Here is a 17,373-nt window from a genome sequence, read left to right as displayed (position 1 = left end):
GCTGACTGAGCCGGGTAGCTGGCGTGGTGGAGGGCAAGGGCCCCGGCAGGGAGAATGGCCTCAAAGAGGATTCCCCGAGGACACAGCCTCCCTTCTAGAGAGTACTGGAGACGGACTGACAGACACAGGAAGGGGTGGGTTTTGGCTCAGATTGCTCTGGGTTGAAATAAAAAGTGAATCCAAACACACAACTCCTTTGTCAGAGATGAGCCATACAAAGTCCACAGTCTAACACTCGACACAGAGAGAGCCCTCTGTAAGAAAAACTAGTCTAATATAAAATACGCTGCATCCAGTCTCCACCCCTGGAAACCCAAGGTCCAGCAGGAGAGGCAGAGCCTCAAGGAGGCTGGGAGAGACGCAGCAGCTCTCAAGACCCCAAGCCGGAGGGTCAGGGGCGGCTCAGGGCCTACAGACCTCGGGCTGGAGGGTGAGGGGCGGCTCAGGGCCCACAGCAGGCCTCACTGCACTGTCTGTGCGCAGGGGGCTGTGACCACTGAACACACACCTGGGGGTCGTCCTTAGGGGTCAGGGGTGGCGGTGATCCCAGGGAAGAGCAGGGCTGCAGGAGGGAGGAGGGGCAGGGGCTCGGAGGATGAGTGCCCTCGGAGCACGGTCACAGGGTCAGACGCACTGAGGCGCTAGGATGAGGGCAGGCAGACAGGGGCTCCCGGCAGTGAGGAACCCAGGCCTCTGGAGGAGCTGCTCCAGACAGCTGGGGTCCAGCCTGGGGGCGGGCGGGGCTGTGAGAGCTGCGGGAGGGGGCAGGGAGTCCAGGGTGTTCTGGAGGCGGTAGGATGGACTGTCTTGCAAGGGAGGCCTGAAGCAGTAGGCTCCCGGGGAGGACACGAGGCCTGAGCCCAAGCAGAACCGTAACTGCTTCTTCACCAGGTAAGGGAGGCTCGGAGGGTCTTCTTGCCTGATAAGTTCCATGAAGACAGACATGTCTACTTCTTTAATAAACAGTACTGGGATAAGGGGTTATCATTTTGGAAAAAGTCCATTTTTAGGCCAAGATAAATTCTCAGTACATCAAAAGTTAAAAATAAAAAAGCATCTATAGAAGCGCCAGAAGAAAGTACAAGAGAACTTTTATAATCCTGGGCTGGGAATTCAGCACAATGTAAATGCAGAGGCAATGAAACAGAATGTAGCTACACAGAAATTAAGATCTTCTGTATAAAGAAGTGGTGAACAAAGTAAAAAACAAATGACAAATGGGAAATACACATTTGTGACAAACACAAAAATAAACAATAAGACTGATTAATATAGAAGAGATAAACGGTTAACATACATAAAGTATCCTTCACTTGATCCATAACTAAAGACATACTGTCTTTCACAAACTGGATTGATAAAGATGAAAACACTTGCTGTTCTCAGGGCTGAAGGGTGAGGGTGAGGACAGGCTTCTGGAACGGGGAGCTGCTGGGCAGCGTGCGGATGGGGGTCTATGCTTTTAAGGCTCACTCCTTCGGGCTTTGTCCTAAATAAAGATGTAGGTGCTAGGATGTCTACTCTGGCCCTGCTCATAATGGCAAAAAGCTGACCAATGTCATGTAAGCAGTAAGGGGCCAGGTAAAGGACAACACGGTCACACCGTGGAACACCATCAGTAGTTAACAAGAGTGCACACCCACGACACATCACCTCGAGCGCGCAGGGAATTCTGGAAGGCGGCGCTGGAATGTCACATGGGAAGTGAGAGTTAGAGCCAGGAGAACAGGAGGAGGACAGCAACTTCCTTTTTGCCTGTACGTGTCTCATCTGGACAATGCATTACTTTGATTTAAAATATGAAAAGTAGGGGACTTCCCTGGTGGTCCAGTGGCTAAGACTCTGCGTTCCCAATGCAGGGGGACTGGGTTCGATCCCTGGTCAGAGAAGTGGATCCTACATGTCACAACTAAGACACGGCACAGCCAAACACATAAATAAATAAATATTTTTTAAAAAAGAAAAGGAAATTAATATAAATTTCAAGAAAGAAAACAAAACCAAAACCCCCTCCAAGTTATCTAGCCAGTAAGTCACAAGATGCTTCTTGTTCCCCTTTTTTAACACATGGTCATGAAAATCCTATCTACAGTGCTTTAAAGCCAGGCTCTCTCTGCCTCCCTGACTTAGGAGGGCAGGGCCACAGTGGGTATGTTAATGAACTGCCCTAAAAGGCAGTTTCCTCATCTCGAAGTATTGGCTGGAAGGCTAACTGAAACAGTGCAGGTAAATCATTTAGCACAGAGCCTGGTACAAAGTAAGTGCTCAAAAAAATGTGATTTATTTTCAGTATTAGAACTCTTCCACGTTACAGTTTTCCAGTGCCCTATTACATGTAATTATTACCTGACTCTGGACTTCTAGACTATGTAACATTATTATACTATCTCCATCTCAACAGCCTCCTTTTTACTGAGTCTCAGAGAAACTAAGTAGCGAGCCTAAGATCACAACCTGAGCTTTGAAAGCAGATTTCTGACTTGAACAGGCTCTCCTTCTCAATCACAGCCATGGGAGGATCAATGAGCCCCTGTTTTTCTACGTGAATTTGCGGCAACTGTGAAGCGCTTGGCACTGTGCTCTGATGGTGCCTTGGACAGAGCCAGCCAAAGTGCTGCTCGTAACTCGGGTCTGCTGATGATCACATTTCTTAAAGAGATATTACATTTTTCTATGACGGTTGTGGTGACAGCAGAGAGCTCAAAAAGCACAAAAAAGAAAAAAAAAAAACACAGAAACAATCCACAGAGGTGGCGACATCACCTGTCTAAGAAATCAATATGTGCTTCATTTAATCTATGAATCTAATCACTGTTGTCCCCAGACCGAAGCATTTTCATTAGAGTGCTACTGTGTTCAATAATTCTTTACACAACAGAAGCTGCTCTGACCCAAAGCATGTTTTTCCTGGGCTAGAAAAGCAGACTGATACTGACATCGCTGCGGACTAGACAGAGGCAAAGAGTTGACGTACTCTTCCCAAGGTCTTCAGCGAGTTACGGCAGAACCAGACCTGAGTCCAGGCCCTTGTGCAGTAATCTGCCTCAGATTCCACAGAGAGGGAGCCCACTCTTCCTTGCTTTAATTTCTTCATAGGATTTTTGGAATCAGTTCTCAGTTTATCTTGGAATTATGAAGCATTATGCGAAGCACATGGAATAAGTATGTTGGAGTTGTAATAAATTCATGAGTTGATGCAAAATAACTGATTTCCTTGAGTTTTGTTTTGTTTTTTTAAACAGTGTGCCTCAAATTACAAATCCTCAACACTTTTAAATAGCCTTGACATTAAATGCTTTCCTTACATATAGATGAACTTTAGTCCAATGTAACACTAGGAAAAGTCCATTTAGAAGAAAATTCATCTGGTATCTGTAGTAGTGATGCCCCTGTTCTGAATAATCTTAATGAGCAATAATCAGCTGAATATGAAGACTTTGACAGTCTCTGACACTTAAAATTTAATTGAATGCTATTTAATTAAAACTGTCATTCAGTCCCTAAGTCATGTCCGACTCTTTGCAACCCCACTGACTGCAGTATGCCAGGGTCCTCTGTCCTCCATTATTTCCCAGAGTTTGCTTACACTCATGTCCATTGAGTTGGTGAGGCTATCTAATCATCTCACCCTCTGTTGCCCCCTTCTCCTCCTGCCCTCAATCCTTCCCAGCATCAGGGTCTTTTCCAATGAGTCAGCTCTTTGCATCAGCTGGCCAAGTACTGGAACTTCAGCTTCAGCATTGGTCCTTCCAATGAATACTCAGGGTTGATTTCCTTTAGGATGGACTGGTTTGATCTCCTTGCAGTCCAAGGGACTCTTAAGAATTTTTTCCAGCACCACAATTTGAAAACATCAATTCTTTGGTGCTCAGCCTTCTTAATGGTCCAACCCTTATATCCGTACATGGCTACTGGAAAAAACAGCTTTGACTATAGACTGTTGTCAGCCAAGTGATGTCTCTGCTTTTTAATACACCACCTAGGTTTGTCATAGCTTTCCTTCCAAGGAACAAGTGTCTTTTAATTTCATGGCTACAGTCACTGACTGAAGTGATTTTGGAGCCCAACAAAATAAAATCTGTCACAATCTCCACTTTTCCCCCTTCTGTTTGCCATGAAGTGAAGGGGCAGGATGCCATGATCAGTTTTTTAATGTTGAGTTTCAAGCCAGCCTTTTGACTGCCTTTGACAGCCTTTGACTCTTCCTCTTTCACCTTCATCAAGAGGGTTTTTAGTTCCTTTGTTTTCTGCAGAGCCGTACCATCTGCACGTCTGAGGTTGTTGCTATTTCTCCCAGCAATCTTGATTCCAGCTTGTGACTCATTCAGCTCAGCGTTCTGCAGGGTGCACTGTCTGCTGTTGTTTAGCTACTAAGTCGTGTCTGGCTCTGTGCGACCCCGTGGACTGCAGCCCGCCAGGCTCCTCCGTCCATGGGATTTCCCAGGCAAGAATACTGGAGTGGGTTGCCATTTCCTTCTCTAGGGATCTTTCCAACCCAGGGATCAAACCCGTGTCTCCTGCATTGGCACGAAGATTCTTTACCACTGAGCCTCCCAGGAAGCCCCTGCATGTAAGTTTAAGCAGGCTGACAACATACAGCCTTCTCGTACTCCCTTCCCAATTTTGAACCAGTCCACTGTTCCATGACTGGTTCTAACTGTTGCTTCTCGACTTGCATACAGGTTTCTAGGAGAGAGGTGGGGTGGTCTGGGACTCCTACCTCTTGAAGAATGTCCCAGTTTGCTGTGACCTACACAGTGAAAAGCTTTATTGTAGTTGATGAAACAGAAGTAGATGTTTTTAAAATCACCCCCCTTCCAGCTGAATATACACATGTAAACACACATATGCGTGTACACATAGCATGATAACCTGACCACTTCTCACGTGACTGAAAACATCAGCTGTCAGAAAACATCATTTTTAAATTAGTCCCCTTCCTCTGACACCTTTGGAAGCATGTTGGGTCAGACTCTTTCCTGGGACATAATTCAGTTTAAAAAAAAAAAACCCTCTGTGCCGTGTCTCAGCTGCCCAGCGGTGAGTGCCTGGGGCAAGCGCAGCAGACAGCCTAAGCTGATGTCTCAGCCGCGAGGCAGGAGGGCGGCTGTGGGTTTCAGTGACCTCAAAATCCCCATCTTCTCCTCAGTAAAAAGAATTTACTGGCAAATATGTTCTATCCCCGCTGAAAGAAAGATTTAAAAACCTGTCTGGGCTGCCGTGCCTGCCGGGGGGTGTTCCTGGGCTGGAGTCCCGAGAGCACGTCGCGGGCCCCGTGTCGCGCTGACCTCCGGGGCCCCGTGGAGAAGCCAGCTCAGAGCCGCGGCTTGGTCAGTCAGGGGTCTAATCGCAAATACGTCACATCACACAGCCAATGTGCCTCTGAGAAGGGAAAATTCAAGCCCCGGTGCAGCTCTAAAACTGCCGTCACCCTGCGGTTGCTCCTGGTTCGCTTCTGGGAGTTCAAACGCGTGAATGACCGATGGGGAGGCGGAGGGCTCCCCGTGTGCCGAGGCAACAGGAGAGCTGCAGGAGCCGACTGTGAACGCAACAAGACACCCCAACCCTGCCCCTGAAAAACGAACCTCCACGATGAGATCACACACATTTTGATGAACAAATAATGGAAAAACCCCTTGTTGTCTGACAGGTGCTCATCCAGATTAAAGCCGCGCCCGAAACGGCAGACTGAAGGGGCCAGAGGGGCCTGAGAGAGCCGTGTGGGGGGGCGTCCTGCAGAAGCGTCAGGCCGTTCCCCGAAACCCAGAGACCTCCTGCGGAACTCTGTCTGCTTGAGGCGGACACATTTCTGGGGGTGATATCAGATATAAGGCACTATGTTTATATCTTAAAAACACATACACACTTCAACCCAGTAATTTTAATTTTGGAAGTTTGTCTTACGAAAACAGCCAGGAATGTACGTGAAGGTTTTTATAGCCACAATGTCTCTAACAGGAGAGGGAGGAAAAGGAAACTGAATAATTGTCAACATCCGGGAGATAAAAGAAACACATCATAGTAAGCTCTAACATAAAATATGCTGGGAGTCATAAAAAGAAACCACTAGGCAAGAGAGACCCGAGGCCCGTGAGATGCTGAGCAGACCTCAGGTGAGGAGGCCGGCAGCCCCGGCGCGGCTGTGACCCCCAGGGAGCGACGAAGGCGAGCCCGTGTTGCCTCTGCGTTCACGTCCGAGTTCCAGGCAGGTTCAACAGCTGCCGACAGGCAGCTCACGGAAGCCGTCTGAGGTCCTTCTGACGTCAGGCCGACCCCCAGGCCTCCAGGAGAAACGGTGGAGCCATGTGACACCAGGGGCGGAACCTGACTCCAAGACAAACCCCCAGAGTGGGTCAGCAGGGAGCCGTCTGAGTCCTGGGCTAAGATCATGCGTTTGCTAAACTGGGAGAATCAAGACAGATGAGTGAGAAACACACCTGACTGTAATTGAAGCTTATGGTCATTAAAAAGGGCCCCCAAGTGATTCGGAGCAGCCGACGAGGTTATAAGAGTCACCCTTTTGCAACCACGAGGTAATAACTGTTTCAGGCAAGATGCGTTAATGGGTCTGGAAACCACTGGGCGAAAGGCTGATGGGGAACCATTTATTTATTAATCACAAAGAGATGTGGGATGTTTGTAATGGAAATCTCGCCTCCACTTTAACAAAGGATCAAACTGAGCACAAAGCAATACCGGTTCCACCAGCATTGTGGGCTACTGATGGCTGGAAAGGGAGAAGCCTTATCACCCACTCAGGGTTCCTGCCCAAGGGTCTGTTCCAAGCGTCATAATAGAGACACGCTGACTGATTCAGACTGAGAACAGTCTAGACTAAATATGCCAATATCATGAAAGCTGGGAAAAAAAATAAGGCAGAGGGTCTCTTCCACATCAAAGGAGACTTAAGAGATGTGACTACATCTCTTAAGTGAATGCACCTCTCGAGGCCTGAATGGGTTCTGGCTCAGAGGCAGTTATGACAGTGGGGCTGGGGGTGTGAAAACGGCACCCTGCAACGGCACACATGTCCTTGTCCTAAGGAGATACCGACCGACATCCACAGAGGTAGGGTGACGTCTGCAACCTAATGTCAACATTGGTGAAATGAAGAAAAGGGCAAATATTCATTCTTTTACATAAGCTGCTCAAGTTCAAGTAAAACAATTTCTTAAAGGAGAAAACCATCCAGAGAAGAGTGATACGCTACTTTTCATTCAGAAAAAATATGCCTGAGGGACGAGTTTTAACGTCAGCCCGTGAGCTGTCTCAGGCGCCTACCTTGGCAGCTGAGTGGAGCGTGCACTCAGAAGGTACCGTGAACCTCTTCAAAGTTAAATCTGCAACATCAGCAATGCTGTCAGCAAGTACCACAGGCCTTATGAGACTACAGCGAGGACTTTAACATACAGAAATGTTGATTCCCACCCCCTTGCCCCAACCCTAATAAACCAAGAAGTCACTTCAGTCAAAATGCAGAGCTCACAGAAGCCTGAGACTTCATAGGCCCTGAGTGGTATGTTCACCTCTCAGACCGTCTCCTTTGTTGAGCGAACAGGAGTTCTCTTCCCACAGGCCTTTCAGTGAATGACATCTAAAGGGCATCACTTCCACCTGAACAGGACGGGTCAGCGGCTGTGGAGGTGGATGGGACAGCTCCAGGGGCCGGGAACAAGGCCCAAGGGCGAGGCCTGGCCTTCAGATATAACGGCCTTGGGTGTTTTGGTGTAGTTTCTGCTGGGAGACCTTAAGTTTTTTAAGTTGCTAATATCATCAGCAAGAGACATTCGTGCACGCAGCCTTAATGCATCTTTGTTTTTTTTTTTTTTTTGAAATAATGAGAATTTATTAGCTGGTGGTTTGAGAGTCAGGGGTCCAAGACTGGCTAGGCTGTGTGCCTTTGACATCCCCTCCTCAGACACTGACAAAGAGAAGGCGCCCAGGCCATCAGCAGGTTCTTTCCATTGATTGCAGATGGTTCTGTGGTGGAAAGGGATGGAGCCCAGGCGGAGTGATGGGTGATGGGTGACGGGTGATGGGTGACGGGTGATGGATGATGGGTGGGCCCGCCCGGCCCGCCCCATGCCCAAAGCATGGCTGGCCTCTCAGGGACTGTCACAGAGACAACCTTGAAGCTGCTCCAGGATTTTGCAGTGTGACCTGGGGACCTGAGCTCCAGAGGGCAGGGGGACAGGAAGAAAACTGAGTCCCTCAACTGAAGTCTTCGCTTGCCCTGCCGGCCTCGGAGGACATTTGTGCTTGTCCAGTTGTGATGCTGCTTGCTTCCAAAGCCTCTGGCCCGGACCACGGCCGCAGCTGGCTGTGTGACCTTGATCAGGGAAGGGCAGGTGGGCCTCAGTTGCTGCCGCTGCTGTCCTCACTGTCAGAGTACACACCCAGCTGGCTTAGGGAGGACGTGCTGGGGGTCTGGGGTGCTGGGCCAGCTGCCTGTCCATTCTTCATTGCACCTGGGAGGGGCGGGGCTCCTCCTCGCTGGATGCTCGTGTCCAGGTCCGTTTTCTTCACAACCAGGCCCGACAGCTGGGGCCTGCTGCCAAGGGTACCCACGCTGCGCTCCCAGCTCTCTGCCTTCCTCTTGGCTCTCGGGGTCTGCTTGTCCAGGATGGCGGTGGGGTTGGGCCGGAGGGCTGGCGGGGGCTGGGTGGGGGTGGTGTCCTCCTCTGAGTCAGAGTCTTCAAGGAGTCTTCTTTTCCTTGATTCCTCCACTAGCGCCGCCGTCTCCCGCTCATCCTCCTCCTGCTCCTGCCTCTGCCGCTCCTCCTCTGACAGGCGGTGCTGCCGCAGCATGGCCTCAAAGTCCACGTGGGCCTGCCGCTGGTTCAGGTCTTTGAGTTCTTGCAGGTTCTCGAGGACCTCCATCTCCAGCTTGGAGTCCTTAGTTCTGATTTCTAGCACCTTCATGGGGTTGTTCAGCTCCTCGTCCTCCCGCTCCTTCTGCACCCTCTTCTCCTCCTCCTCCAGGAGCTTCTCGGCCTGGAAGTTCCTCGTGGCTCCATGCTCCATGGTGTAGTCTGTGTTTTCAGGGTCTGTCTTGAAGGTGATCTCTGCCAGGCAGCGCGTGCACTTGATGTAGAAGCGAAAGATGGGCAGGCCCAGGTAGGACTCGTTCTGCACGGTCTCTTTGCGAGCATTGAACTTCTTGCCCTTATAGATGTATTCTCCACATGTCTTACATCTCATGTTGAAGGGAGCCATCAGCCGCACGACATACTGACGATCTTTGGGCAGCTTGAGCTTGGGAATCTTCGATGGGTCAAAGTCAGGGGGGTAGTATTTGTTTAAAACTTTTCGCTCCGACATCTTCACCTCCTACTCTTTTCACGAGCACAAGAGTACTGACTACATTTGGTGCTTGTCGAACTTCCCCTGCATCTTTGTTTTTAAATCACTGACAGGTGCTCCTGTGCTACCACAGGAGACATGGTCCATTAGCCTTCTCTGGCAGAGGGACGTCAGGAACCCTGTGAAAGCCCTCAGGAGGAGCCCCTGCTCACAAGGACATCAGCCAGGACGTCTTCAGGGGTCTCAAGGGAAGGGCTGGGGGCTCACCTCTCAACGCGGCTTGTTCATATGCTGAACGGGTGTTTCACTGATTCACACGGTAACTTCCTTTCTCTCTAACACGGAATGTAGGCTTCATGGGGGTAGCGGCAGGGACAGGATCTCTTATTTATTATCATTTATTGCTGTATGCCAATGTCTGGAACAGTGTCTAGTACATAAAGAGTTGCAAAAATAATGCACAAAGATCGAACGGTTTTTAGAGCATTCTTCTGCACACCTAGTCTGGCTTTACACAGCAAACCCTATAACACACACCCCACATGCCCAATACCATCGGAAGCACTTTTCTGCATTAACTCAATGAACCCTCAACAGGCTTACTGAGCAGGTATGGCCGTCACTCCCATGACTGAGGACACGGGCACAGATGGCGGCCAAGTGACCTGCCCAAGGGCAGCGGTTGACCCAAGTCTTGCTGCGGACGGCGTGGCTGCAGGTCACAGCGGTGCCTCCCGTCAGGTCAGAGGGCTGGCCTTACTGTCGGATGCACAGACCCCAGGGCTAACCCTTCCGCAGGTGGACAGACTTCCGGAGCCTCCAAACTCATCTTTTCCCAAGCCAGACATCCCAGAGCCTCCAGCTGCGTAGCAGACGCCGTGGAGCTGGTGCTCTGACACTGGGTCCCCCTCTTTGGGTTTGGTCGAGCTGGTCCCTAAAACGTCAAGAGTCCAGCCACGGATGCCAACAGCCCTGGGGGTGAGACCCAGCCTTGCAAAGTCACCATTTGACTTGAGCAAGCTTCCTCTTCGGAAAAACGAGCTGATAATAAGTCCTCCTTCCTGGCAATATCCGCCACCGTTTGGTCCAACTCCCTTGGGCAGGGCCCTGGCACGCACATTGCCTTCGGGACTCATCAGCGCTCACGGGCACAGTGACTCTATGCAGCTTTACGGGAGTGCACTGCATGGGCCTGGCAGACAGCCGTCCTGTGCTTGCACTGGAATGGTCTGCCTCTTCAACTGGATTTCACGTGGTGACACTGACGCAATTCTGTCTCCTGCTGCACAGCTCCTCCTTGCTCATAAGAGGAAAAACCCTCATAGAAACAATTTATAGCACATCAAAATATTGACAGGAGCCTTAAGCCTTAATGTTTGAAGATAGCTGCGAGCATGACTTATCACAGAAGCTCCACTGTTTATAACCCGGCAATTAGGCAGTATTGACAGATGCAAACGCATTATTGATGTCAATTAGAGAAGCGTGAGACTGATGAGGCTCCCAAAGCTCTGACATGGGCAGTTAGAGCAACGCCTGTCAATATACCTCAAAGCCCCGGAGGGCCGGGAAGGCGGGCGGCCAGGAAACAGAGGCCCTCCCACACTGGCAGCGAGGCCACTTCAACTCAGATGCACTCGGGAGGGTCCGACTGGAAGGACATCGAGGCCATGCGCAAGAATGAAGGCTTGGGCACGCGCACGGAGGAGGCACGCACGAATGAAGGCTTGGGTGCGCGCACGGAGGAGGCGTGCACACGGGGGAGGCGCGCGCACGGAGGAGGCGCGCACGAATGAAGCCTTGGGCACGCGCACGGAGGAGGCGCGCACGAATGAAGCCTTGGGCACGCGCACGGAGGAGGCACGCACGAATGAAGGCTTGGGTGCGCGCACGGAGGAGGCGTGCACACGGGGGAGGCGCGCGCACGGAGGAGGCGCACACGAATGAAGCCTTGGGCACGCGCACGGAGGAGGCGCGCACGAATGAAGCCTTGGGCACGCGCACGGAGGAGGCGTGCACACGGGGGAGGCGCGCGCACGGAGGAGGCGCACACGAATGAAGCCTTGGGCACGCGCACAGAGGAGGCACGCACGAATGAAGGCTTGGGTGCGCGCACGGAGGAGGCGTGCACACCGGGGAGGCGCGCGCACGGAGGAGGCACGCACGAATGAAGGCTTGGGTGCGCGCACGGAGGAGGCACGCACGAATGAAGGCTTGGGTGCGCGCACGGAGGAGGCGTGCACACGGGGGAGGCGCGCGCACGGAGGAGGCACGCACGAATGAAGGCTTGGGCACGCGCACGGAGGAGGCGTGCACACGGGGGAGGCGCGCGCACGGAGGAGGCACGCACGAATGAAGGCTTGGGTGCACGCACGGAGGAGGCGTGCACACGGGGGAGGCGCGCGCACGGAGGAGGCGCACACGAATGAAGCCTTGGGCACGCGCACGGAGGAGGCACGCACGAATGAAGCCTTGGGTGCGCGCACGGAGGAGGCGTGCACACGGGGGAGGCGCGCGCACGGAGGAGGCGCGCACGAATGAAGCCTTGGGTGCGCGCACGGAGGAGGCGCACGCATGGAGGAGGCGCGCGCATGGTGGGCCTGCAGCCGCGCCGCCTGCGCGGCCAGGATCTGACACCAAACCGGGACGCGTCCCCGGGACGCTGGCACTGGGGTGTCTCCCACGGGCGGGGACACCGTGCCGCTGCACTGGCTCTTGCTGGATCGTCTTGTCGATCCCCGCCCCCCGGCAGAGGGGGTCGCTTCCGTCTCTCTGACAGAGCAACCCGTCAACAGGGGGGCGGCTGGCCACCAGGGAGGGGGGGGCCCCTGCCAGCGGCCACGTCGCCGCCTAACGGCTCTCTAAACTGCCCAGCAGAGGACAAGCACGGTCGTTGGCCTAGAGGGAAACATGGGCTCCCTTTAAAAAAAGTTTTCAGTAAGAAAAGCACTTAATATTAAGAAAAGCGTGGACAGCTGCACACAGTACAGGGTACGAACCACTATACGATCATGGCAAGAAAAGCACGGACAGCTACAGGGACAGCTGCAAACTTTAAACAACAGCTGAGAGTTACTGAAAACGCGCGTGCTGAGCCTGCCCGGCAGAGACAGAGCGGGATCAGAGCCAGAGACAGGATTTGTGTTCTCTTCCAGTCTCCCCTCCTCACCCCATTCCTTTTGCGAGGCCTGTTGAGTCCAGTAAAGAATGTCTCCCTGGTGACGAAGCATCTGCGGTCTGTCATCTGCGTGAAGGGCGGCTGGTGTCACAGCTCATGGGTCCCCTAAAGCCGCCATGATCCACACCACGTCCCTGCCATTGCTGGGTGTTAAAAGCGTCTGTGAAGTGTAGCCAAGTTTCTCTGGACTTGGCCCCGAGGCCGCAGCTGACAGTGGGAACCACCGTTACATAACTCAGGCAGGCCACCGGCCATGGCCGACGTCAATGCAACAGGCTGCCTGTGACACCTGGCGGCCAAGCTGTTTCAAGTCAATTCAGTAAATGCAGAGGGTCAGTGACAAACCTCACCTTGCTCAAAATCCAACATTCACAGGTACGCTTCTGGGATCTAACTATCACTATCAATTATTTTCAGACTCAGAAAACATCAGGCGTGGAAGGGGGCCTTGCGCCCCTGCACGCCCACGGGAGGAAGCTGGCCTCGATGACCGTCTGCAGTGGGCAGGGTCGGGGCAGGCTGGCCCGTGTGCAGTGACGGGTGGGCACTGAGCTCCGAGTGCGTATCCCTGTCTGTGCAGGAGACCCTGGGACACGCTCGGCTGAGGGAGTGCAGATCCACACCGCGAAGGAAGCTCCACTCCAACCCCAATGAGACGTGTTACAGAGAGCAGAGTCACAGAAGGAGCTCCTGTGCTGTCAGCGTCTGGGAAAGTGAGGCACCCAATTCCTCGCCTTTTCCAGACGAAGCCCAGTGGCTCGTGGACTTGCTGGTGATGCTGCCTCGGGTTTTGACAGACTAGAGATGCAATGCCAAAGAATGCTCAAACTAGACACAATTGCACTGGTCTCACACGCTAGTAAAGTAATGCTCAAAATTCTCAAGCCAGGCTTCAATAGTACCTGAACCGTGAACTTCCAGATGTTCGAGTTGGTTTTAGAAAAGGCAGAGGAACCAGTGATCAAATCGCCAACATTCGTTGGATTATTGAAAAAGCAAGAGAGTTCGAGAAAAACATCTACTTCTGCTTTATTGACTATGCCAAAGCCCTTGACTGTGTGGATCACAATAAACTGGAAAATTCTAAAAGGGAAATACCAGACCACCTGATCTGCCTCTTGAGAAATCTGTATGCAGGTCAGGAAGCAACAGTTAGAACTGAACATGGAACAACAGACTGGTTCCAAATAGGAAAAGGAATGCGTCAAGGCTGTATATTGTCACCCTGCTTATTTAACTTACGTGCAGAGTACATCATGTGAAATGCTGGGCTGGATGAAGCACAAGCTGGAATCAAGATTGCGGGGAGAAATATCAATAACCTCAGATATGCAGATGACACCATCCTTATGGCAGAAAGTGAAGAAGAACTAAAGAGCCTCTTGACAAAAGTGAAAGAGGAGAGTGAAAAAGCTGGCTTAAAACTCAACATTCAGAAAACTTAAGATCATGGCATCTGGTCCCATCACTTCATGGCAAATAGATGGGGAAACTGTGGAAACAGTGACAGACTTTATTTTCTTGGGCTCCAAAAATCACTGCAGATGGTGATTGCAGCCATGAAATTAAAAGATGCTTGCTCCTTGGAAGAAAAGTTATGACCAATCTAGACAGCATATTAAAAAGCAGAGACATTACTTTGCCAGCAAAGGTCTAGTCAAAGCTATGGTTTTTCCATTAGTCATGTATGGATGTGAGAGTTGGACTATGAAGAAAGCTGAGTGCCGAAGAATTGATGCTTTTGAACTGTGGTGTTGGAGAAGACTCTTGAGAGGCCCTTGGACAACAAGGAGATCCAACCAGCCCATCCTAAAGGAAATCAGTCCTGAATATTCATTGGAAGGACTGATGCTGAAGCTGAAACTCCCAATACTTTGGCCACCCGATGTGAAGAACTGACTTATTGGAATAAACCCTGATGCTGGGAAAGGCTGAAGGTGGGAGGAGAAGGGGACGAAAGAGGATGAGATGGTTAGATGGCATCACTGACTCAATGGACATGAGTCTGAATAAACTCCGGGAGTTGGTGATGGACAGGGAGGCCTGGCGTACTGCAGTCCGTGGAGTCGCAAAGAGTCGGACACAACTGAGCGATTGAACTGAACTGAAGGAGATGCTATGCAACTTCGGGGGGGTAGTTTTTACAGCATTAAGGAGGCGAGATGGGGGGGTGAGAAGAGGAGCACTTGTTAGGCTCTATGAAGTGGACATGCTTGAAGAAAAAGAATCTATGTAAAAGACTGATTTAAATGCACACCAGTATTATTGAATAAAGCTAAGATTATTACAGGGCCCCACTTCAGAGAATATTTAGAGCCTTTCAATTATTTATAACTGACCAATCTGTGAAATGACAGCCTTAATTACCAGGTTTGGGGACGAGAAAGCATCTCTGACACATCCCTTGGTTCTGGTATTTCAAATACGCAGCAGGGGCAAGACTAGCCTTCACTTACGAATGGTGTTCCTTGGGCTTCAGAAGACACAGTGAATGATGATCAAGTCTTAAGAGTGATTAAATACCCTTAAGGAGGATAGAGGGGCGTTGAAAAGCGTCAGGATTTGAATTCAGGTGCCTTTTGCGCGAAGCCTCTCCTCTTCCCTGTGACTCCTAGCTGTGTCTCTGAGTGACGCGGCAGACACCTGTGTGTGATCATTGGTGAAACCGCCCTTCACACACATGCAGGTAAAACCCACGAAAGGCAGACACCCAGTGCTGAGAGAGGAGGGCCAGCTCTCACACACGCACTGGGCTGGGTCGTCAGCTCGCCGGCGCCCAGAGCACCTGGGACAGAAACCCAGAGTGACACACGCGGGCCCCCTCTGTCCCTTGCTCGGCGAGGGGGCAGCATGCCCTGTGGGCTTGGGGGGAGCCTGGGCGCGAGCACGGCGCGGAGGGACAATGACCGCGGCAAGGACCGCGGGCGGGAGGCCGGCAGGACAGCCGCTCGGGAACCCAAGAGCAGGAGCGCTCTCACACAAGGTGGCCGACCTCCACCCTGCCCGACGGGGGCTCTGTGCTGCTCTTTTCTTTCTAAGGCAGACAGCTGAGAGAGTTTTCTGAGCAGTGAGCAAGGAGACCAGCCCCGAGGGATAAGCTGTTCACGAGGGGGACTGTTGCCTTCTTGGGGGGCTTCTGAGAACCAACAGGAGGAATGCGCACCCGGCTGCCTCCTCCCACCTTCGGGTCTTGTTTACCTTCGGGGGAGGTAAGGCCAGCCCGCATGGCCCCTCTTCTGAGAACTGCCCGAACAGCTGTGGGCTGTCCTCCTCCGAACTCTGTGTCCCCGGGAGAACCATCCAAACACGCCCCATCTGAACCTCCGCATCGAACGTGGGAGAGCAACAGTGTGGGATCAAAGTCCCTGAGACGTCAGCCAGGGAGCAGGGAGGGGTCAATCAAACAGAAAGTAGCATCAACCCTAAGGAGGAGCCTGGGGAGCACTCCCATCCTTCTCCAGCCTGTGGGTGATCGCCTTACTGCTCTTCACCTGCTGCTGCCATTTTCATTGAAGGAAAACGTTCTCCTCAAAAATATGCTTTGGTACCAGTGACGCGTCTTTACCAGAAAGGAAGGTTAGCAGCTGAGTTGCAGGCAACACTAATGAAACAATCCAGCCTTTTTTTTTTACTTTCTCTGCAGCAGAAAGTTGAGGCTAGGAGAAGGTTTTGGAATTTATGATGGCGCAAATACAGGGCTGGCCTTCAACTTTGCTTGCCTGGAACCGAGACTCCAGAGAGTTAAGGTCCTGGTGGGAAACGGCCAAGGAAAGTTGCACACACAGTAATTTACCCTGAAATACATCAGCAGCTTCTGCAAATACTCAAGAAGGGGACAGATACTGATGTGAAATGTTGAACCACGGCATTTCAGAACTGGAAGGAGCCTTGGAGCTACAGTGTGATCCTTTAATTTTATAGATGAGAAACTGAAGGCTTGAAGTTCAAGCTCCAAAGAACTTACATTTCCCATCGTCAAATATCAGTCAGTATCTAAAACACTTCATTTTATTTTTCTCAATTAAGAAAAATTGATGATTGGTTATAAAATTCTTCTTTAGGAGAAGAGAGAATTTTTAAATTCTCTCTTGATTTTTGAAAAAAATCAAGAAGTTACCATCTTGACTAATTTTAAGTTTATATCAACAATTCAATAGTGTTAAGTACATTCACATTGTTATAAAACACATCTCTAGAACTTTTTTACCCTGAAAGCCTGAGACTACACCCATTTACACACTAACTCCCCTTTCCGCTCCCCCGCCCCTGGCTGCCACCACCACCTTCCCCCCCTCTCTGCACCTGACCCCGTGAGGACCCTCACACCAGGGCAATCCGGCAGTGCTGGTCCTTCTGGGAAGCTGGGTCGCTTCTACCCCTTGGACACTGTGAATGAAGTGTAACTCCTTCCATGTAGTTTAAATGCCCCTAATCTACAGATGACTTTCCTCTCCTCCATCAAAACGACTGCCAAGTAAACTTTAGCGGTTCCCCTGAAACTACCAGAACAGTGCTTCAGCTAAAAGTGAGCCAGAGGTCAGGGAAAGTGCACACTGCTTTTCCCACAAGACCTGTGGGTAAAACGCCCACCTTCTCAGGCCGTCTGCAGGATGACGTCCGGGTTCACAAGCAGGCTGCCACCCATGACATCAGCCCCCTCTTGGCATCTGTGCCCGCCCTGAGTCACGTCTGACGACAGGGTCACAGTTCTGGGTCCCACACAGCCGCTATTTGAACTGCTTCATTAAAGAACACGAACAGCTGACATGGTGTGGAATCTTGTTATCACTAAAAAAATGCTGACAATAATGGTATAACTCCAACATCTTGTTATCCAGAATTAGAAGACACGATATCCAGCTGACCTTCTCAGGGTGTAACTACAGCCTACA

General features: G+C 51.3%; 2 protein-coding genes across 14 annotated transcripts in view; both read right to left on the bottom strand.

Annotated features, from left to right (window-relative positions):
• Positions 1-17,373, bottom strand: part of LYRM4 (LYR motif containing 4) — an 85,526-nt gene that overhangs the window by 41,218 nt on the left and 26,935 nt on the right. Inside the window, exon 3 of one of the 13 annotated variants that reach the window (XM_061147692.1) lies at positions 6,109-6,402. The exons of 11 other annotated variants lie outside the window; for them this stretch is intronic. In XM_061147692.1, coding sequence (XP_061003675.1) covers positions 6,109-6,402 — 294 coding nt within the window. Of the gene's footprint in view, positions 1-6,108; positions 6,403-9,604; positions 9,734-17,373 lie in introns of those variants that run through there. One more of the 13 variants, XM_061147701.1, reaches the window with a different exon arrangement.
• Positions 8,301-9,387, bottom strand: LOC133059934 (splicing factor YJU2-like). Its single transcript, XM_061147691.1, has one exon. It carries the CDS (start codon positions 9,319-9,321, stop codon positions 8,356-8,358), a length of 966 nt encoding a protein of 321 aa, XP_061003674.1. The 5' UTR covers positions 9,322-9,387; the 3' UTR covers positions 8,301-8,355.

Source organism: Dama dama, chromosome 7 (genome assembly GCF_033118175.1).
Source record: "Dama dama isolate Ldn47 chromosome 7, ASM3311817v1, whole genome shotgun sequence".
NCBI lineage: Eukaryota > Metazoa > Chordata > Mammalia > Artiodactyla > Cervidae > Dama > Dama dama.
This window is presented reverse-complemented; position numbering and strand designations above follow the sequence as displayed.

Coding starts and splice junctions, on each gene's coding strand:
- LOC133059934 (XM_061147691.1), bottom strand. CDS start 9,321: ATGTCGGAGCGAAAAGTTTTAAACAAATACTACCCCCCTGACTTTGAC.